The following is a 22,456-nucleotide window of genomic DNA, read 5'->3' as shown; positions in this document are numbered from 1 at the left end:
TCATCTCTCTTTAGTCACAGCTCTGCTGAGGAAACTGAAGCAGCAGTCCAGAGAGAGTGTGGAGGACAAGAGGCCAAAGCTGCTGAAAGCGCTCAAAGAGGTACATGCTTTTTTTATGTTTTATGCAGCTGCTCCTGTTGTCTCCAGGCTGTCTGTTTTTGCTTCATTTCTGATTACATCTTTCAACACTAATTCCTCTTTCATCTGTTACTGTCATGTTGATGTTAAAGCAGCCATCACAAATGTGCTCTCTGCTCTTTTTTTCTTCACTCGATCCAAATGTTTGTCGAGGCTTTTGTTTTTAAATCTCTCAAAGCTCTTTAATCACTTGTGAGGGAGTCTTAAACATAATGTATGGGACATAATGAGATCTTTTTGGAGTGGATTTCTTTCCCTTTTCACCATGTTTACTAATTTACTCTGAGCTTCAAAGTTGCATGAGCCTGACTCATTTCCACTAGGCACTGTTAAGTAATTACTGTGCTGCATTATAAATATTTTTTTTATGTAGGTAAAGGGTTTGTGTTCTATGACCTGTGACATTTTGGTCAGATTTCCAACCCAGTCTCACTCTAAACGCGTACAATAGCAATGAAACGGAAAACATGGCATACATTCCTTAAATCTTCACTGAAAATTTGGCTTTAGTTTTATTTTGATAACATTTCTAGTGAGCAAATGATCATATACTGTACATAAACTGAATGGATACTATGAAAGTTAAGGGTGTTAAATATCATAGTATCCATTCGCAGTTTGCATTTGCTATTGTGAATAAGCTTTATCATTATATTAAACAAAACCTTTCTGACTTTTATTCATTAATATCTGTTGAATTTTGTTAAAGATTAGGCTAATAACGTATCTCATTTGCAGCTTGGAGACTTTTACCTTGAGCTTCACTGGGACTTCCAAAGTTGGGGTAAGTTAAATTGAATTTATTATTGTTTAAAAATCCACCCTCATCCACTGTCAAGGATAAATAATCTCAGCCAGTAAGATACACCAGTAAAGTTTGTAACAAGCCAAAAAATGTGATGGACATTTTCCTAGTTAATCATTTCATGCAAGTTACTGAAAGTCTCCTGTATGACCAAGTTTCCTGTTGGATGGATGCTTGCTAACACATAGGCTTACGCACATTTAAACATGCGTGAGTTTCTATTTCATTATTTGGGTGCCAGTCAGGTTTCCCTCCTAACAATTGGGATTCTAGATTTTCGAGATGTGTGGTTCTTTCAGTCAGTCCCACGTCACATAAAAGGACATTCACAAATAAAAATGAAAACCCTTTTTCAAAGCAGTGGAAAAATTAAAAAAAAGTTCAAAGAAATGTTTTTTACATTTTTTATGAACAAAGCTGAATCCCACTCCAAAAAAAACTAACTCCACCACAGTTTTCCCTAAAAACAAACAGAAAGCAGAACATGAAACAAAAAAACAAACTTAAAAAAACTCACAGTTCAGTCGTGGTCTACGTGTGTTTTACGTCACATGCCTACAGTTGCGCTGAGTGCTTCACCACTGATCAGCCTTTGCTTACTCATATGAGGCATGCACTGCAGTCCAGATAGTAGTAACTAAAAAGAGTAGTAACTAGGTCAAAGAGTCATCAAAATGCTACTTATTCAGAGACTTGAAGGCTCAGACATAATGTTTGGTTGAATTCAAATGGTCTTCAGAATTACTGATCTGTTTGCATCATGTCAGATTAAAATCACTATTACGATTGTCAGATTGTCACTATTTTAATGACGAGCGCCACAGAAACGTTTTTTACCCTCACATCATTTTGTGCTGTGATAAACCAGCACAGAGACACCACTGCCTTCAGTCACTCATTAAATATTTAGTGCAAAGCTGCATGCCGGTGCTGGTGTGAGGCTCTCACTCGTCTACAGGCTTTTATTCTGCCAAAGCTTTGAAGTGGATTGTGGTTTTTTTATTTTTAAGGAAGCTTTCTAAATTTAGAAACTCTGAGAAATGTTTTACATGTCCTTGACGCATCCTTTTATGTTGCAGTGCCTTTGCTGTCCAGAATCCTTCCTTCAGATGCCTGCAAGATCTACAAACAGGGCATCAACATCAGGCAAGTGGTGTGGATTGTTCAACAGAATCTTTCAAGGGACAGCGGCAGCTCTGCTCTGTAGCTGTAGCTGTCTTATAATCACAGTTTATTAGTTTTGTAAGAGAGGGAGAGAGGCTCATACATTTACTCATTTTCTCAGAGACTGCTTTAATGGGCATTATTGGTTCTCCACACAATAAACTTTTATCCACTTTCTCTTTGTAACTTAGTTATGATAACCAGTGTGTTGAATGAGGGGCTGCACTACCAGGAAACTGAATGTCAGCACCCTGGGAACATTGTTTACTTCAGGTTCCAATAGGTGGACAGTTAATACTAACATGTGCTGACTCACTCACTTACTTACTTACTGTACGTACAGGACATGTCAGCAAATGTTTTGCACACAATGATACAGTAACAACAAATAAACTATAATTAAGAGCCACTTCACTGTGCTTAAATACCTTCAAATCAAAAACACTTGGTCGCAGACACCGTTCATCTGCCTGAAGGCTTACTTCCCACAGCTCATACATATATTTACCACTTATCTGCCTATTTGTGTGTGTGACTGGACCTTCTTTAACCATGCCATGCACAGATTATTCTGAATCTCACATCGATACTTTCATTTTATGAGTCATTTGATTATTATTATTATTATTTTTTTTTTTACAAGCTGGGTTTATTTCTAAAAGGCTTATTATTTCAAACACCCTTTTGTTATCATCTGGAGGTATTAGAAGAAAAAAGAGTCACTAAAGCGTAGTAAAATGTTTGCTTAACAGCAAATACAGTTTTCACAGGTGGAACCCAAAGCCAAAACAAGAACTATTTAATATTTAAGCAATCAATCCCAAAAGCAACACCTGAGCAACTAGAAACACCCATCAGTCACATGTTTCAATACTTTTATTCACTTGAAAAGTGGGTGGGTTCAAACAAAAGGTGCTCTGTCCTGAGTTGTTTAACACATTTAGATGTAAATACCATGAAATAAAAGCTGGATTTCTGAACTTTTGTCTCATATTCATGTTTTGATCTGAAACCCAAATGTCTTCATTATACAACAGTAACAAAGGAGTTGACCTTGCTTCTCCAATACTTTTGGAGGGGACTGTATGTGTAAAAGACAAATGTTTTCCAAAGGCAATATAATCTGTGTGATAAAATGAGTGTGTTTTACAAACTGAGGGACAATAAATGCAAATGAGCGATATTGAAATAATCTTTACCATAGCTTAGAGCAGATAATCAAGGCAGCTTTACAAATTGACAATAATATTCTCTTATCATTATGAGTGTTTTTCACAGAGTGACTTTTGCCTCTGCTGTATTTGACGTCAATGATGTGATTTCTTAGTTTGAAATGTTTCACATCCTGATATGCTGAGCTATTCAACCTTGGAGCTCTTTGGTTTTTATCTTTGAGTTGACTTTCTCTGTCCAATTCTGCGAAGATGTTAAGGTTAAAGATACTTGTATCTGTTTTTTATGACTATTTGTAATTTCTCTTGTGTAGATTGGACACAACGCTGATAGACTTCACTGATATGAAATGTCAGCGCGGTGACCTGAGTTTTATCTTCAATGGACACGCCATCCCCTCCGAGTCCTTTGTGGTGCTGGACAACGAGCAGAAAGTGTACCAGAGGATACATCACGAGGTTTGTGTGAATTCATAACAAAACAAAGCCCGACATCATCAAAGCTCAGGCCTGAGTTGACCCCTGAGTTGCAATTCCAGGAGTCTGAAATGGAGACGGAGGAGGAAGTGGACATTCTGATGAGCAGCGACGTTTATTCGGCCACTTTATCCACCAAGTCCATCACCTTCTCCAGGGCTCAGACGGGATGGCTTTTCAGAGAAGACAAGACGGTTAGTTTCACTGCACTACAGCACGTGTCAAACTCATGGCCCAGGGGCCAAATCCGGCCTTGTGGAGCATCTAATTCGGCCCGCAGGATAAAAGTAAAAAGTACAGAGAGAACATGAATCATTGTGTAAATCAGGGGTGGGGAACTCTCGTCCTCGATGGCCTGATTCCTGAAACTCCCTGCTCCAACACACCTGGTTGGAACCAAACTCTGCAGTAGCATGATAACGAGCCATTCATTAGATTCAGGTGTGTTGGAGCAAGGACACATCTAAAGATCTCAGGAATCAGGCCCTCAAGGACTAGAGTTCCCCACCCCTGGTGTAAATGAAACTCAACACACCTGATGCTTATATCGCATAATTTCAGTCATTTTTAATGTTAAATTGTTGAAAAAACTTAAAGTTCTTACAAAATCCTTAAAATTTCCTCAAATTATAACATATTATTTCCCTTGTTTAAATAGAAATTGGTCACAAAATCTAGGAAATGTAAAGTGAAGACCCTGTTGGGACTAATATCTATCCCTTATTGCTTGGATATTGTTGGTTTCTTACATATTTTGAATTTTATGTATACGTGGAAGTGCAAACTAGAGTACAATAATGTTGAAATTACTTGTTTTCCCGCGAACAATCTGTGGCCCACTTTAGATCAAACTGCTCTGTATTTTGCCCCTGAACTAAAATGAGTTTGACACCTTTGATGTACAGTGTGCAAAATAAATAAAAGCAACATGAAGAATAAAAATAAAAAATAGCAAATGAAGATAATAACATAATAACAAAGAAAAGTGTGAGATTAGAGAGCGGAAAAAAACCTAAATAAAAAATGGATGAAAATACAGGTCTCGGAGATAGAAATTGCGCAGAATATTGAAATTTTTTCAGCATTTCTGATCATAAACTCTTACGGTGTTTATGATGAGTATCCCTCCTTTGAATATTATTTAAGACAAAGGATGAAAAATAATGCAGAGGAAGTGCAGTGATGATAACCCAGGATGGAGTTACAGGGTTTGCCCTCGACCAGAGGTTAAAAAAAGGTTGTGGAGGGAGTAAAGGACATTATTGCTTATCGTTCTCTATCCTTTCCTTGTTTTGTTTTTGTCAGACATTTAAGAGGAAAACTTGCGGACAGGCCAGTTTAACTCAGTTTCTTCTATCTTCAGGAACGAGTGGGAAACTTCCTTGCAGACTTTTACTCTGTGAATGGCCTGGTGCTGGAATCCAGGAAGAGGCGGGAGCATCTGAGCGAGGAAGACATCTTGAGGAACAAAGCCATTATGGAGAGTCTGAGCAAAGGGGGGAATCTCATCGAGCAGAACTTTGAGGTGAGCGAGTTGTCCATCTGAGGCCTGTCAGCAGCAGAATGACATGATACACTCAATGGCCCTCATTTACCAACCTTGCGTGAAAACGGGTGCAAACTTATAATAATAATAATAATAATTAATGGATTTAAAAAACGCTTCACAGAAACCATTATTCATTCATACCAATAATACCAGTGGTGGTAAGCTACATTGTAGCCACAGCTGTCCCGGGGCATACCGACAGAAGTGTGGCTGCCAATGGTCGGGTGTTGAAAAATCCATCGGCTGAATTTGATCATCATTAACATGTTACGCCCTCCTGTTTCGGAGGCCCCGCCCACTGAGGTCAAACAAGAAAAGAAGCTTTTCCAAGATGAGAATTGGCAGCCTCACACCTGAGATGGAGCAAAACAAAGATGTGCTTATTGAAGGTGTGAAAAATAGACTTACAGGAGCTCATTTGAATGCTATGCGGAAGAGGATCAGCTACCGAGCAGGTGACGTCTGCCCCCCTGTGTGCGCTGAGAAAAGCTTCACAACAGAGTTCCTGGAGAGACACACTGAAATATGACATTTATTGGCGTCCGTTGTCTGCACGCTTTAGGCAATAGATACCATATTAAAAGAAATTAATGATCAAAATCTTAACTCAATGTTGTCCCTTCTGTGTTTATTATGCCTTCAGCCAATTTCACCTATAATTCATCACCTTACTGATTAAATACTGAAGCACACTTGTAAAAGTTCATGTAACTATTTACACTTAAAAGTGTGAATGAGGTACAGCACTTTACTGGGGGCTATGCGGAGGAAATATGACCTCATTCTGCAAGACAAAGCATTGCAGCGCTGCATCCCGTGTGCGCACTGGGTGAACCGTCCTCTCCTCTGTATAACGTGGACTTTTTTTTAAATTCATTTTATTTTTTTTAATTATTTTGATTATCTGTTTTGATCTTTTCTGAATGTGGGTCTGCTTATGCTTAGATGACAGCTGAGGTTTGTTTATTAATTATTTTCAGACTGGTTATGCCACAAATTCACACACTCAGATTTGCGTACATGAGGTCAGACGTGACGTGAGATCTGATCGTATCGTACGCTCACGTCAGAATCGATAAATACCGAACGCACGTCGTACGCACAGACTTACTGTTGATAAATGAGGGCCATTGTTTGCGAGTATGTGTCCTTACTGAAGCCGTTTATGACCAGCTTCAGATGCAGTGTTCAAATCAGTATATAAGGGGTGTTTTATATAATTACTATATGGAACAATTGTTCATTTTTGCATCAAACCTTTTTCCATGGTGTGATGCTGTTTTATCGGCAATGGAGAAGTTTTAGTTTGTGTGTGAGACGCGAATGGAGCAAAATGCTCCTGTTATAAACATCTGGATTATTCATGTCCACAGCATAAGCACCAGTCCAACCCTGAGACTGTCTTGTCCCGCTGGAACCTTGGGGTAGGAACGCGAGTCTCTTCTAAAATTAATCCCACCGTACACAACACACACAGAAAGAGAACAGGCATCACGTTTCCAACATAGTCCACATGGGGAACTCTGCATGGTTTACCAAGAACTTCCTGACTGGTCCATCAGTGCAGTTTCTTTGATGTCTCATTTGTTTCAAACATTAGAATTCCAAGTATTCTGGCTATCACCTCCACTTCTCTGAAATACTCAACCAGTACCTCCTTGTTCACTACCATGCATGGGTTACTGTCCCTGTACTGCCTCCCAGTGGTGACTTCTACACTTTTTAACAGGGACACATGATCTCCCACCAACCCACCCTTTCACTGCAGTTTGTTCTAGAGTTTGCGTAGTCAGCCCTTGTCTACACACTGAACATAAAAGCACAACAAAGCACAAGTCATCGTTCAATAGAAGCCTTTTAAAGCCTCTCTTGTGCTTTTTGTAAACTCCCACTTGTTTTGTGCTTGATTTTTGTCTCGTCAGAAAAATGTTTTTTGGTTGCTTTAGTGGACGTGGCAGCGATGGTGATGGTATATTCTCCCTCCACGACTGGTGGAAAGTTTAAATTGTTCCTGTGTGACATCAGCAGCTGTTGTGACGGAGCGTATGTATGGACGACTTCAAGGGAGAGCGTGTTTGTCTGTAACAGGAGGTGGGGCATTCAAACAGAGCCCAGTGCCATTGATGGCCTGAATGAGGGGCTAAAACCCCTGATGCCATGGAATGCTGGGAGTGTAAACCCAGCATAGCACTGGATCACTGGATCAGGGCGCGTACTCACTGCTCGTCACAACAACAGCCTGTGGCAAGTAACGAGGCTGAAAAACATCCCAGGGATCACCCTAAAAACCCCAAGCCTCATAAACTATCATTTGTTTTTCATATCTGAGCAGACTGTCCTGCCTCTTCAGTCATGTTGTTCCACATTATTCTGCCCTAGTTGCTCTACCTAACCCCAGCTACAAAAGAGCGGCCTACTGGTAAAATATCATGTTTCAAACCTGGAATGTTCAGTTCTTTTCAGAGAAACAGGACAGACTGGCCTCAGTTTCAATGCAGTGAAACAAAAGCACTTTGTAAACTGATGTCAATAGATTTACTCCCTTTTGTCTATGCCAGTTAAATCTTTAAATATAATCTAAGACAATTGTTTGGTTTTTTGTTTTTGTTTTTTAAAGGCTACTCTAAAGATGATTGATGTGATGATTTTTCCTACACGTGTTTTTATTACCTTAGTAACCAGCTAGTCCTCCTGGGGTCCACAGAGACAACAATGAAATACAAATACAGAACAGACGATCACATCAACGACGATACATCAAATTACAAATACAATTTACAATTTACATTTGAATAAAAAAACATTTTATTTGAACTTGTTCAAATAAATAAAAATGCTCAGAGGTTTGAATGTATACCCAACTCATGCAGTTGGGTATACATTCATATATATATATATATATATTTATATATATGGAGGAGTGGCTTCAGCAGATCCCAGGAAATACATTAGACATCTCGGTCCAGAAAAGTGCAGTTCTAGGAACAGCAAAGATACTGTGCAGAACCCTCAAGCTCCCAGGCCTCTGGTAGAGGACCCGAGCTTGGAGGAAAAAAGAGACCGCCCGCGGAGGGTGAGGAAGAGTTTTTTTTTTTATTATATATATATATATATATATATACTCTACAATTAATAAACCATTGAAACATGTTCCTCTGTTGTTTTTGTTGTTCTGTTTAGTTTATTTATGTTTATGTATTTGTATGTAGTACTACTGTTATGTCAACAACCGAAATCTACTTTTTTATGGTGCACTGCAGCGTTACTTTACATTATGGGGTAGAGGTTGAAATGGGTTTTCCTCTGGTTTTAGTCCCATTATGTAGTTTATATAATACTGTAGTTGGTTTTTAGAGAGATTTTAAAAGTTTATGCAACATTTCCATCAGTCAAGGCATTAAAAACTGTTAAGCTATCCAATCAACAGCAACTCTATCTTTACTGTGACACATATGTCTGTAGCTGTTTTCAGGCTCTGAAAAAGCTGAAAAAATGTCATACGTCACCTTTTTCCTACCCAAGGTCTTTCCTATCATTTGTCCACTTCAATCAGGAAAAAACTGATAGTAGCAGGAAGTTGCATTCAGTGAAATCTCTGTGATTATTGTGGTGTTTTTTTTGTTTTTTTTTAATCACTGATTGTGTCGGAGTGTGTGTGACGCTCTCCTTTAGTCTGACCTCAGCTCGTTTTCTTTCTGTTTCTTTTTCAGCCGGCAAGAAGGCCGTCACTGACTCCTCCTTCAGCCAACACTATATCCTGGGAGGAGTACGTCGCTGCTGACAATGGAAAGTAGGTGTCGATAGATGACAGAGTTAGCTAGAATATGGGGTTGCACATGTGCGAATCATCCCAGCCTCATCGTGAACCTGCTTAACCTGACTACATCTACATCATCTGTGTTTCTCCCTCAGAGCTCCACATCTGGGACGAGAGCTCGTCTGCAAAGAGAGCAAGAAAAACTTTAAAGCCACTATAGCCATGAGTCAGGACTTCCCTCTAGGCATTGAATCGTGAGTCTAAGCCCCTCTAAATGGGTTGATTTGTACACTTAATTCCTCCCATAGTCCACTGTCAGGTTCAGTTATTGCTTCTTCGAATGTACACATGACCAAATGTCCAGCAGGTTACACAATCTTCCCACCCAAACACAGGAACTTCAAAGGAAAATCTACAAAATATGGCATTACATTATTGAGTTATTCCGTTTTTGTTTTATCGTTTCATTGAAGGACTTTTTAAAAATGTGATTTCTCTTCCTTTCAGCTGTATCCTCAGAAGCATTGCATTAGCATGGCAACAACATGGCATTAAACAAGGAAAATAGGATGAAGACCATGTAGGTCAGGGGTGTCAAACTCATTTTAGTTCAGGGGCCAAATACGAGCCAGTTTGAGCTTAAAGTGGGCCACAGATTTTAGGTGGGAGTGAGTGACGTGCGTGCACCTACAAATACAGTTTTATATTAATATTAATAATTGTAATTAAAATCACGTGATCATTGCGCAAAACTGCCGATCAATTGGCTGCAACACCTGTTGCTGTTATAAAAAGGAACACACACTAATGCATAAAGGCTTATTTGGCCCTGCTGAAGGACAAGGTGCACGGGATCCACTGCAGGGAGAGGATCTACACCCCCCCCTCCATCTGAGCTCCGCCCCTTTCCTCCACCTGTTGAACAGACGTTCTTCCTATGGAGAGTTATCCACATTTTTTCCTCCGCTTTTATGTGTGATCGTTTATTTTTCACCTGTCACAGTCTGATGAGGCAACGCGATCTGCCTTTTTATCATTCGTAATGTTCACTGTGTCACCAAATGAAGCTCTCCTGCATGTGTCCACCTCAACAATTAATCCCTCCACTTCACATTGAGTGATATTTGTTTTATTTGCTCGTTTTCCCCCTTGGTCCACCATGAAATTCGTATTCATGGGCGGAGTAAGGCATTTCCTCACGTGCGATAACTTTCAAGTTGATTGTGATTTAGAAACGGAAAAAGGCGTGTGACGTTTATAAATCGTAAAAAAAAAAAAAATAAATTGTACGTCCTGGTTTTTATCGTACGCCAGCTGAGGTGTGCTTACCTAGGCACACTTTTATAAATGAGGCCCCTGGTCTTGGTCAGGACACACTCAATGGATTACGACTCCCTCACAAGATTAGTTTTTTGTTTGAAAGAGAAACCTAATAATCTGTATTTTCATGTGCTTTTGTTTCTAATGTGTTTTTTCTCAGGTTACTGAATGTTTTGGAGGTAATCGCACCCTTCAAGCACTTTAATAAACTCAGGGAGTTTGTTCAGATGAAGCTCCCGCCTGGTTTTCCTGTCAAACTCGGTGAGCAGAGCTTCTGTGGCTGATCAGACTTTGGTCATTGAACAGACTTTTCATTGTTTTTCTTGAATTTTAAAGTTGTTGTTTTGTTTTTTTTTTTTTTAGAATTGTGATTGTTTGTTTTTGAGACAAACAAGCTAATCATTTCTCCTCTCATATCCCAGACATCCCTGTGTTTCCCACCATCACAGCCACAGTGACATTTCAGGAGTTTCGCCACGACGAGTTCGACGCATCCATTTTCAGCATTCCCACTGATTACAAAGAAGATCCCAGTCGCTTCCCAGACCTTTAACCAATCACAATGTGCTGTCAGCTGCAGACGTGCAACAGGGCAACACGATACCACGGAACAAAACTTTGAATTACAAAAGAACAACTTTGAAGCAAAAACCAACCACGATCAGCTCGTTATTTGTGAGTTAAAACCGTGACAACACAAAGAAGAAGCATCGCCTGAATGTTGTGGTCATGTGAGCAAGAGGTCGGCTTCTCCTAGCGTCTTTGAACCGTTTGGAGGACGTTTAGCTGTTTCTAACTCACTTTGAGCTGATTTTTTAGAGTTGCATCATTTAATCTGTAAAAGGGCATTGAAGTGAGAACAGGAGGTGAGTTATGGACGTATTTGTTTTAAAGGGAATGTCTTAAACTAGCCTGTAGCAAAGCACTGACATTACTGTGTGAGACACGAGAGAGGAGCTCCACTTGAAATGTATTATGAGGATTTGTTTTTTTTTTTAATTTAATTAATTTTTTTTTTTTTTTGCTGCAAAAAGAAACCCATATGTATGGATTTTTTTTTTCCTATTTAAGGTAAATTAAGGCCAACCATAAAACTTTATCTAATAAGTCTTTGAACGCCACTTTACGCTTTTCCACTGCATTGACTTTTGGAAAATTCTTAAATCTCTGCACAAGTTTTGGGAAAGGTTGCTTTTTTTTTTTGGGGTCAAATTTGTTTTTGTTTTTTTTTTTTTGTTAAAATGTGCACAAGTTAAAATTGTGCGCGTGTGTGTGTGTGTGTAAAGGGTTTTGATTATGTGCTTTTTGGCTTTGATGTAGCACCGCTACATCTCCATTGTTTTCGAGTGACTCGACCTTTGAACTGTCAGTTTTCTATGGTGAATTGTTATGGTACTTTCAATGTTTTTATTTGGAGCGACTAACTTTACCGGTGTCAAACTGCAATCCTGTGAAAGGAAGAGAAGGGAGTGTTAGGCCAGTGTTTGTGAGTCGCTATAGAACGCTGCTGCTGCCACTGCCTTTAACATTGAAATAGTCCTCCATGATGACAGGTGGCAGTAGCATGGTGGTGTAAATAGTTTAATGGTGTGCCATTACTCACAAAAGCTTGACAAAAACACACAGTATCATGACATCCGTTTGTTTAGTCTAACACAGGCTTCTTCCTAACACTACATTATGTTTGACTTTGTCTTTACATGTTTTAGTTTTTTTTTTAATCTGACGACCTGTGAGTGGAAGATTTTCTTTTATGTTGCATTACATGTGGTAACCTGAGAGAATCCGGTACTGTTTTAAGTGGTTGCAGGTCATTTCTTTTATGTATATTTGATCATGTTGAAGAAAAAAAAAAAAGGTTTTGTTTTTTAAACCCATGTTATTTCTCTTTCCTGCCTCGATAAACAGTAAACTGACTCACACGTGGCAAAAAGCACAAAACCCATCTGAGACGATTCACTTTGTACATTTTATAGGTGCTGGTTTACGGTTCACACATACCTTGATGTTTGATTCTGCAGGTTACAGTCATGGAGACAATGTCCTGTTCAAAACACCAAACTCTGTATCGTCCATGTTTAATATCATAGTCACTATCACGATTGTGGACCTCACATTCCTTAAGAGTTGGTGCAGTGGGTGGATATGCCTCTGCACTGGTTGATATGTTTGATGCTCCTTTCAGTCTTCAGCTGCTTGAATTTTAACTGTTTTCTGTAAAAGAAAAGAAAAAAAAAATCAACTAACTTTATGTCAGTTGTACAACAAAATGTAAATGTTGTATAAGCAACACTATTTTCTTATTAAAAAAAATACTAAAATGCACTTTTTTGGGCAATGTTTGGACTCCAGCGGGTCTTTAATTGTGTCTTTTTCTGTTAGTAGTTATTGTTTTCCTGCATGCTCTTACTTAGTTTCTTTCTTGTTCTTCTTCTTCTGAGGAAATCCTACTTTCTATGCACAGAAAATCAGCAATTTGTGCACAAAGGTCCAGTTCCATGTCAGATTGCGTCAGCTGCAAAAACAGATGTATTTTCTTTTTTTTTTAAATTCACAACAAATCCACCTAATGTGATACAGATTTGAACTTTTCACAATAATATTTCCAATGCTAAAGAAACATAGAAACACATTGCACAATTATGAAGTGCATTACTTGTCTCCTCCCACAACTTTTGCTCTATCTCCACAATGTGCTTCACAACAATCCACAGATTTTAGATTGATCAAATTGTAAAATGCACTATAATGTTTGACAGTAAATGGTCATGTAAACATATACTTTAAAATTCTTGATAAATGCAGTTTCGATGCTTATTAAAAATGTACACAATTTTTGAGTTGTTATAGTAGATGATGTTTGGAAAGTATCAGAATTTTATCTCAGACACTGATTTTTTTTAATTAATTTATTTTTAAATATTTTAAAATTTTGCTCTCATGCTAACAATTAGTCAATGCAAAAATTGAATTTTTTTAACCATCAGTTTTTCCCACTTATGAAGTCAATAAATCATTATTAAAAGCTAATTACCAACATATCCATGCTGTCTATAGATGCAAAATGTGTTTTTGTGTCTTAGCTGATGTTTTGACAGCCTTAATTTAAACTTTATAACAGCTGCTGTCTTGCACACAGGTGTCTGGCTTAGTTAATTAGTGAAGCTACAGGTGAAAGGACCATTTGCTAATGAACTGACGGTCTTGGATAGTCTACTCTACATGTGTGGGATAAAGCATCAACTCTTCTTCCAGAAATTGTAAGTTCAAGTGTTGGTTTTTTTTCATCCTCTTTGCTCTGCTTGTTGCTCAGATTTGCCTAATTTAGTCTCAAATTTCCTGGCCCTGAACATTCCTGTACAGCAGCTATAATTCAAATGTAGATTTTTTTTTTTTTTTTTTTTGGAGTATATGCTTTTTTTTAATTCATCCAACACCAAACCTTTAGATGCAGGTCTCTTCTAATCCCTGAAATATTATAGATGTAATACACAACATTTTAAGAATACTTGATTATTTTTAATTTTACTATCATATCTTGGAAAAAAGTAAATCATTTAAATCATTGCCTTAATGCTATTATACAGGCTATTGCTATTATACAGGCTAATGCTATTATACAGGCTAATGCCATCAGTTATCCCAGCTGAGATTTAAATTATGTTAAAATTCCAGTTTATTTAGTTTCAATATGCTTTGAAATTAAAGGGCATTAACCAAATGACAGGTCGCTATGGAAACACCAAAGGTTAGGTTTGATGGTTATTTACAGCACTGGTTCTCAACCTTCGAAGCTGTGTTCACAAGACACTGGGATGGGGTCGCCAGATGCCTTCAAAACACAAAGAATATTTATATATTAACAATTTGAACCCATTTTGATTATTTCCACTTCTGCATTAAATTTCTATGCCTTTTGGCATTTATAAACCCTTTACACCATTTTTCCAACCTAATGTTGCACATGTTGATGCATTTTTGTCACTTTTAACCTCTTTTCACCATATCTCATGCTTATTTTTTTTTGCCAATTTAACACACATTCAAAATGTAGCATCCCCATCATTTGCCAGTTTAAACTAATTGGTCTTAATCTTTAAATGACGTAACCCCAATCCCCCCATTCTGACACATTTCAGCCAATATTGACACTTTAACCCCTTTTTTCTGTCTGTTTTTGGCCACTCTTTTAACCAATTTCGGTGTTATAAAATCACATTTCACCACCTTTTCCGGTCACTTTGAACCCATTTTATTGCCGATTAAAACAAGGATTTACATCTTTTAGATGTCAAAATACTATGTTGCAACTAATAGACTTCCTGTATAACAGTGGATATTATTCAGATAAAAAAATGTGGTTATCACAGATTCATAGAACAATGGACCATCATTTTGCTGACATTAGTGATGTGCTCCAAAAAACTCTCCTTTATTCCCTCTTATAAATGGCCATGTCTCCACATGACTTTCTACAATGTTCATGTCTGTGTTCAACTGGTGTCAGAAAAAGTGGAGGTCCCTGGAACTTCTGAGCTGGCTGTAGATAATGGAAGAGAACTGAGGACAGAACTTTGGAGTCAATATTTAGTTTACTACAAATGGTGAATTGTGAGATGAGGTCGGTTCTGAATCACATTCTGAACAAGGAGAAATCTGGGAAACTGTTAAAACACTTCACTAGGGTCCATAACTCGTTCTATTTTTCAGGACTGTGGAGACCAGTTCAGAAATAAGTATATTTTCTTCCTAGTTATTTTAAAATAGATCATTTGTTTCTGAAAAAGTTAGCAGGGCTTATTAGTAGAAAAGGATTTTAGCCTGTCCAGTACATTGCTTTGTATTAGTGGTTTAGGTGGGGACAGACATCTATTGTAAGTTCAGAGCAGCAAACTTAAGAGTTTGCACAATAAAACAAATGAATAGCCTTTAGTAACACAAATAGGGAGTTTAATCCATTTTTATTCCTTTGGAAAACTTTCTGCAGATATTTTTGATCGTGACAGCACATTTTAATCTACAGTATACACTTACAAAGAGCTGTAAATACAGGGGTCAGAAAGCAAACGGCACAGGGAAAAAAGAAAAGAAATCAGCACTGTGGAGGGTGGCAAATGGCTAACAGTCAAAATAAGGATCAATTTCCAACGAGTCATATTTACAAATGCCTCAGTTCACTGTGGATCCTACGGTGAAGAAAACATTTCAGAGAGGCGACTAACTGTAAATCAAACAAGATCCTACCAAAGCACAGTAACAACATTTTAAAACCATGTTTCATCTTATTTATATTTCTCTCTTGCAATGCATCGCTCTCCACAAAACTCCAGACTGCTCCTTCTCCCCTTTCATATTGTGTCTACAGTCAGGACAAGACTTTAGTTTAACTGAGTCATCAGGCACAGACTTGACATGGCCTACATTAAAAATATAAAAAGGTACTTTAGGAAAAAGAAGGAAAAAAAAAAAAAAACACCCTCAGTCGCTCATCTCCATGTCTTCTTGATGGTGATCATCTCCGTTCTGTTTGGACTTCTTGGGGCCGTGGCTATCAGATCGCTCCATTTCCTCAGCACCTTTAGGGGAGGAGGCGGAGCCAGAGTCGCTCTTCCTCTCATCATCATCCTCCTCTCCTTCTTTCTCACTGTCGTAGCCTTGCTCCTCTTCATCGTAGTCACGGGTCACCTGTGAGAAGTCTCATGTTAAGCTTAAGAAGAACACCATAGGCAGCTTAAAGTGAAACTCATTCCTCACTCTAAATATACCTTCACATCTCCTTTCTCACTGTCCGACTTGCGTTCTCGGTCGCGTTCCTTGTCTTTGCTTTTCTTCTTCTTGCTGGTGGAGCGTTCTCGTTCGTCACGGCTACGGTCCCTGTCCTCTCTGCGCTCTCGGTCCCGCTCCTTCTCGCGCTCCTTGTCCTTCTTCTTGTCCTTCTTATGGCTGCAGAGTAGACATTTGAAATGTTTTCAGTCACTGCAGGCCAAATACAAAACAAGTGAAACACAGACACTCACCGCCTTGGTGAAGGAGACCTGGAAGGCCTTCTCCTTGGTGAACGAGAGGCACTACGACTTCTCCTGTGCCTCCTTAAACAGACAAGATGCAAGATTAAATTAAAGCATGTGTTAAACTTAAGGCCTGGGGGCCAAATATGGCCCATTAAAATCAAAATGGGCCCGCTCAAAAATGATAGAAAAACATGAAACATTTTGTAGATTACCAACTAATTCAGTTGTAGATATCTCAGCCCCTCCAAATACAAACATTTAATTAAAATCCACAATATTTACAGAGCTCAGTTTTCCAGTTATTTTTACTCAAATTGTTGAAAGAACTCAATTTTCCAAAATCTGGCAAATTTTGCTCAAAGTAAGTGAAGAGGCTGCAGGGACTGATATACTCAAATATTTTATCATTTATATATGGAAGTGCAGATGTAGTGTGTGAGGGTTAGCATTAGCAGCTTACCGACTGATGCTCCGAGACCTGCGAGCGCTGCTGTAACTTTTTGGGGGAGTTTTTGATCGTTTCTTTGATTTTTCCTCCTTCCGTCTGTCCCTGTTTGGATCATAAGATCAAAGATGCATTTCTATTCTAAATGACTGGAGATCAAAGCTGTAGCAATAATTAAAACACAAATTGTTTTTCATTTAACGAGTTGTGTGGCTGACCTGGATCTACTGCGACGGCTTCTATCCCGTGAGTGGGACCGCCTCCTGCGTGGGCTCTTGGACTTCCTGCGATTTCTCGAATGAGACCTACGTCGCGACCTGCTCTTTGAACGCCTGCCATAATGAAAGAGTTCACATTTGGACTCATTAAAAGAACTATGATTTTATTAGGGATTTAAAAAAAGGGTTCGTATTTACCGGTGTCTTGAGCGAGACCTTGAGCGTCTGCGTCGTGACCGTGAACGAGAGCGGGAATGTTTGCGCTTGTCATCCTTCTTACCTGCACACAGAAGAACTATTAAAAAACACGACTTATTCCTAGCTAGCTAACATTACTAAGCCAATCAAACAGGACTATGGGGAACATCTTTCTACGATCAATACACCAAAGGTCATATTTTCATGTTTTACACACAGACGAGCCTAACAGGGCAACATAAAATGCTTGTAAAGCTTTACATTCACTATAACAAGCCTCCCTGTACTCACTTCCTGGTTCAATGGCAGCAGAAATAAGAGACTGGGCTTCGCGAACTCTCTTCATGGCTTCTTCAATCTCCTTATTAGAGGCGTCGGTTTTCATCCCAGGGTTCAGGCCCAGTCCAGCAGCTAATGGGTTCAATCTGCAAAGTGATAATTATTTCTTACATTTATCAGAAAAAGAACGTGGTTACAGCTCAGATGAGTTTTTACAAAGGTTCTTACTTGGGGTCCATTGATTGCATGAGCTTCAAAAAGTCTGCAGAAAAAGCCTGGAGGACAAAAGGAGCACATGAACAAATGTTCGTAGGGAGACAGGATGAGTGAGTGGGCAGGGATAAAAGCAGGTTCTCACCTGGGGGTTCATGTTGGGGCCAGGCATTCCCATAGCAGCCAACTGCTCCATGTTGGGACCTCCGAGACCTCCAAACGGTGTCCCTCCCATCTAAAGAGTGTGAACATAGCAATTCTACATCAATGCTAAATTATTTGGGGGACAATTATCATGCATTAGTTATTCCACCTGAATTTTTTTTAAATTTCTGCAATTTTTTAAAGTGATATTTGCAGTAGATTTCCTTTAACATTGTGCCTCTGAACTTAATAGTGTGCATATTTAAAGCAGAAGTGAATATACAGTATGATAAAAATGAAAACGCACCGATGCTAAAGGGTTGGGTGTTGGTAGAAGTCCTCCTCCGGGCATCATTCCTGCCACAGCGTTGGCTGGAGCCAGTAACGACATAGCTTTGGATTCATCAGGAATCACTCCTGGAAAAACAACAGTATTTCAGAACACACTCCCAGAAAACAACGACAATACTCAAACAAGACTTGCAGACAAGCCACCTGAAACTAATTTCTCTTTAATAAAGATCAAAACAGAATAAAAATCCACTTATTTTTCTGTCTTGTCTGTAAATCTTGATCCCTGATTATTTTTTCTCTTTTCTTTTTTTTGTGCAAGTATGATTTGTAGGATTAGCATCGATGAGTTTAAAAGTCACAATACACACTGTGATCAACACTGCCAAGATTTTATCACCTGTACTTGATTTTTAAGTCATGAACCAAACGTAAGCAAGCACAGCCAGTTGTCCCGTGGGATGTGCTCTCAACTTTCATTAGATGTTTTATGAACAAGCGACTCGCGCCGGCTGCTTCGCTATAAAGCACACAAAAACATTGAGATACAGAAAACAAAGTTCATGATTTGGGTGTAGACACAAGGGTACATTTTAACATCACTTACCATCACCAATACAAAACAGAAGTGGCTCAAGTCTGTTTACCTTTTAAGCCAATACATATAGTTTAAAAACACCTGACTCCATAAACCAGATAAGGTAGAGCTAAGTTTTATACAATGCTGTTTTAACCAACAGCGTGTGGAAAAACACTTAACATTTTCCATGATAATCTGCACTAAAAAAATTTAAGACTTCAGCCACCAAATGTATTAAACATGACAAAATGTGCCCAAAGCTGAAGAAAACCAAACATGAATCCCTGATCATCATCCAAGGCTGTGCAATCTGAAACTGTGCAATTCTTCATGTGATCATATTTGCATATCAAAAAGGGAGAGATGGAGAGAGGGAGGGTGGGAGAGAGAGACACACGCGCCCACACACACACACACACACACACACACACACAAACAACAGAAAGGACACTTGAGAAACAGGATAAGGCTGCAGAAGACAAAACTGTTGGTGGCATTTCAGCAGGGCTGGCTGAACCAGGAAAAAGAACTGTAAAACACAACAACAAAAAGAAACACCACCGTTAAACTTTAGAGTCACTCAACTCGTTCAGTCATGTGTGGAAAGGGTCAATTTTATATTTTAAAAAAAAAAAGTAGAGAAAAACATTTTTTACTGCAACGTTCAAGCAGAGCATTGCATACTACTCGTATGCATCGTGTGTGTGTGTGTGGGAACAGTCAGTGCTGAGAAAGAACGTATGTGCCCACTACACTTGGGCACAGGAAGCAAATAAAAGCTGTCTATGTGCTTGTCATGATCAAAAAAGGCTGATCATGATCCATTTACCTTCCACACCATCTGCAGATGACGGTACACACGTTTACAATCTAGTCTAGCATGCACAGCTGATTAGTTGGTCTATGTTGCATGCTGTGCTGAGTGTAGGGATGCCCTGACCATTTCTGGGTGCTCCCAGCTACACCAACTTATAATCAGGAGTCTTAATAACACAAAGGCCCGAGCACGTATTTGTTCACTAAGAGTAACATTATTTAAAAGGAAATACAGTTAAACTCGCAGACATGGACCAGTATTTGTTTCCTCACCTTCAGAAATCAGGATGAGATGCATAGTTAATGACTTTTGGACATGGGTACTATTTTAAGTCACAAGAATTGCAGCCAAACAAAAGACCCAATTATTTTAGCATGAATGAAAAGGGAAAATGTTGCTGAAATTAGACAATCATGGTCTTTAAACTTACCCAACCATCATGAAAACAAAGAACCAGTGACAGCGTAACCCTAGTTCTTTAAAGCATACCTGAATATGCTTTAAACTGCTCCTGTTGATCAGGGCATCCCTACTCTGGTGCATGCCTACTGATCGATAGAATAGTTCCCTCATTTTTACTCGGATCCCTGCATTGAGAATCACTGTACACCCTCCTTTTCCCACCCCTTCATTTGTTATGAGACATGTGGTGCTAAAATTTGTATGCACTTTTGAAAAAGATGCCTTGAACAGAGAGAAGGGGAGAGAGAGAAACAAATAGTTGTCATTTTACTGCAGAACAAGAGAGAGGGGGAGGCTTGCGAGCCTGATGCCAAAATTTTTTCTAATCTCCTGATGGCAGCAGAGGACCACTTTCAGCCAGCAAGGAAGGGGCTCTCTGCAATTGACTTGTCCACTATGAAAACCACAACACAAATAACAGAGAGAGAAGTTTACAGCTAAATTGTAAGACACAGAGACAAATGTACATTTCCCTTTTACATACCTACAAATGCCAAGCAGTGAATAGCTTAGCTAAATGTATTTGAGGGGGGGTATTAAAAAAAACCAAAACAAAATAACTATCTCACAATAGCTGATTTGGTTTTTGCAGTTTTAAACAAATACTCCTACACATGGTGATGCATGATAGAGAAATAGCCATGTGAGGGACATAAAGGAGGTTGGAAAATAGTACAGAACCCCCACCTTCAGCAAAAGGGACAACGATCAGGGCTCTGTCCACGAAGACGGTGTTGGTCAAGTGTTGAGAAACTCCCACCGACTCGGACTCATGGAATTTTACAAAACAGACACGTGAAGTCACAGGCAAGGGAGAGTCACTGGAAGGAAACATAGACAAGTTGTGCAAAGAATACAAAAAAAGAGAAACAACAGGCCTTCTTCAAACCTCTGGGAAAAGTGAAAGAATACCCAAGGAAAGAGCTTTACCCTGCACTACAAAATCTGTTCTTCACATACTTTTAATGAAATTATCACAAATCATAACGTGTACAAAAGGGTTTTTAAATCAAGACAAAAACGTAAATCAATGTTTCTACCTAACATTAATATCATCACTGATGCCAGGGATTTCAATACCAACCCTATGCATTAAGTATATCTATATAACTCCTGGACAGCTCCTACCTGTGGGGTAGTTCAGGAGTAACATAATAGAGAACAATTGAGAGAAATGGAAGAAAATTATTAACAAATTATTTTCCACTTTCACCAAAAAAAAAAAATTGACAACATCGAATTGTAATAAAGATGGGATTACAATAACTGAAATAAAAATATATACATTCATGCTGTTTAACATAATCAGACGATATTGGAAGACGAATCTAAAATTATTATAACTAGCATTAGTAAAATCTACCGAACTGGGAGGCCAAACGATATCCACAATAAGATATAACATTTGTTTATTTGACTTTTATTCAAACAGGTTAATAAATAAAAGAAGGGGAAAAAAGTACAAAGTCATCTATATTTGAGTTATAACTTGATTTAAGTCCATTTTTAGATCCAAGGCAAGCTGAGATTCATTTACTGTTGCTAATCTACCATTTTAACGAGAGAAAAACGGCTGATTTCTGATCGCTCTTTATTCGGATATAAATACAATAACCGGAGTAGTTAACACATATAGTCAGAATATTAGTGAATCAATCGTATTGGATTGTAATATACAACTGTTAAAATGTTGAGTTAATTCATTAAAGCTCCCTGAGTCCGCCCTGCTGCATTGTAAGCGTGGTTAGCAAATACGCGGGTAAGCTAGCTAGCTAATATGCTAACAGGCTTTGAGGCCTACTCTGCGCCACAGGCCTCACCCTGGGCCCGTCGAGAACACGACAAAACAACCGATTCACTGACAACAACTGAGTAATACTCACTCTGGTGGAAAGAGTTTAAGCTCCTCGATGTTTCCCAGGAATCCAAACAGAGTCCGCATTTGTTCGGACGTCGTGCTCGGAGACACATTAGTCACCTGGATGACGTGCGTGCCGGAGCTCATTTTTACCGAGGAACGAGGAGAACTAGCGTTAAGCTAGCACCGACTTGTAGTAAAAAAAAATTATATATATATACTAAAGGCAGAATTTGTAAGGTTTTGGGTTCAAGCAGAAGCAGTGGCGAGCACCGCCCCCGAAGAAAAGACGCGGTTGTACAGCAGAGACACACGATACAACAATGCTACAGCAGCAGCAACACTGCATTGACCGTGGAGAGGCTAGAATGCTGAGTTCAAAGCACGGTGTAGATAATCGGTTCCTTTCCATAGTATGAATCGAGTCGTTTTGTTTGTTTAAATTTAAACAATAAAATACAGGAGTCAGTGATAAACTTAGACAAGTTAGAGTACCTCTTTGTTATATCAATATAAATCGGAATATGTTTGGTAATACAGTAACTGAACAACAAGGCA

The 22,456-nt window shown here is 38.9% G+C and overlaps 2 protein-coding genes across 4 annotated transcripts in view; one reads left to right on the top strand and one right to left on the bottom strand.

The window, feature by feature from the left end:
- Positions 1 to 12,707, top strand: part of ankrd13c (ankyrin repeat domain 13C) — a 28,304-nt gene extending 15,597 nt beyond the window's left edge. Inside the window, exons 4-13 of the mRNA XM_028445193.1 lie at positions 15 to 100; positions 877 to 922; positions 2,023 to 2,089; positions 3,594 to 3,738; positions 3,819 to 3,950; positions 5,120 to 5,281; positions 9,016 to 9,095; positions 9,218 to 9,316; positions 10,543 to 10,643; positions 10,805 to 12,707. Of these exons, the coding sequence (XP_028300994.1) occupies positions 15 to 100; positions 877 to 922; positions 2,023 to 2,089; positions 3,594 to 3,738; positions 3,819 to 3,950; positions 5,120 to 5,281; positions 9,016 to 9,095; positions 9,218 to 9,316; positions 10,543 to 10,643; positions 10,805 to 10,935 (1,049 nt within the window). The 3' untranslated portion in view covers positions 10,936 to 12,707. The remainder of the gene's footprint in view (positions 1 to 14; positions 101 to 876; positions 923 to 2,022; positions 2,090 to 3,593; positions 3,739 to 3,818; positions 3,951 to 5,119; positions 5,282 to 9,015; positions 9,096 to 9,217; positions 9,317 to 10,542; positions 10,644 to 10,804) is intronic.
- Positions 12,708 to 15,315: 2,608 nt separating this feature from the next.
- Positions 15,316 to 22,265, bottom strand: srsf11 (serine and arginine rich splicing factor 11). 3 transcript variants are annotated; one of them, XM_028444154.1, is made up of 12 exons: positions 21,924 to 22,265; positions 20,728 to 20,861; positions 18,198 to 18,307; positions 17,892 to 17,981; positions 17,762 to 17,808; positions 17,546 to 17,679; positions 17,255 to 17,336; positions 17,057 to 17,170; positions 16,854 to 16,943; positions 16,400 to 16,471; positions 16,148 to 16,325; positions 15,316 to 16,067 (listed from the first exon to the last, which is right to left on the bottom strand). In XM_028444154.1, the coding sequence occupies exons 1-12, from the start codon at positions 22,043 to 22,045 to the stop codon at positions 15,861 to 15,863; spliced, it is 1,380 nt and encodes a 459-aa protein (XP_028299955.1). In that variant the 5' UTR covers positions 22,046 to 22,265; the 3' UTR covers positions 15,316 to 15,860. The 3 variants fall into 3 exon arrangements, with proteins under 3 accessions (XP_028299955.1, XP_028299956.1, XP_028299957.1); XM_028444155.1 differs by lacking the exon at positions 21,924 to 22,265 and adding an exon at positions 18,582 to 20,434 and having other exon boundaries at positions 20,728 to 20,865; XM_028444156.1 differs by lacking the exon at positions 21,924 to 22,265 and adding an exon at positions 18,582 to 18,701 and having other exon boundaries at positions 20,728 to 20,865.
- Between the last annotated feature and the right edge of the window lie 191 nt (positions 22,266 to 22,456).

This window comes from Gouania willdenowi, chromosome 4, assembly GCF_900634775.1.
Source record: "Gouania willdenowi chromosome 4, fGouWil2.1, whole genome shotgun sequence".
NCBI lineage: Eukaryota > Metazoa > Chordata > Actinopteri > Blenniiformes > Gobiesocidae > Gouania > Gouania willdenowi.
The sequence above is the reverse complement of the archived record's forward strand: the minus strand, read 5'-3'. Positions and strand labels throughout refer to the sequence as shown.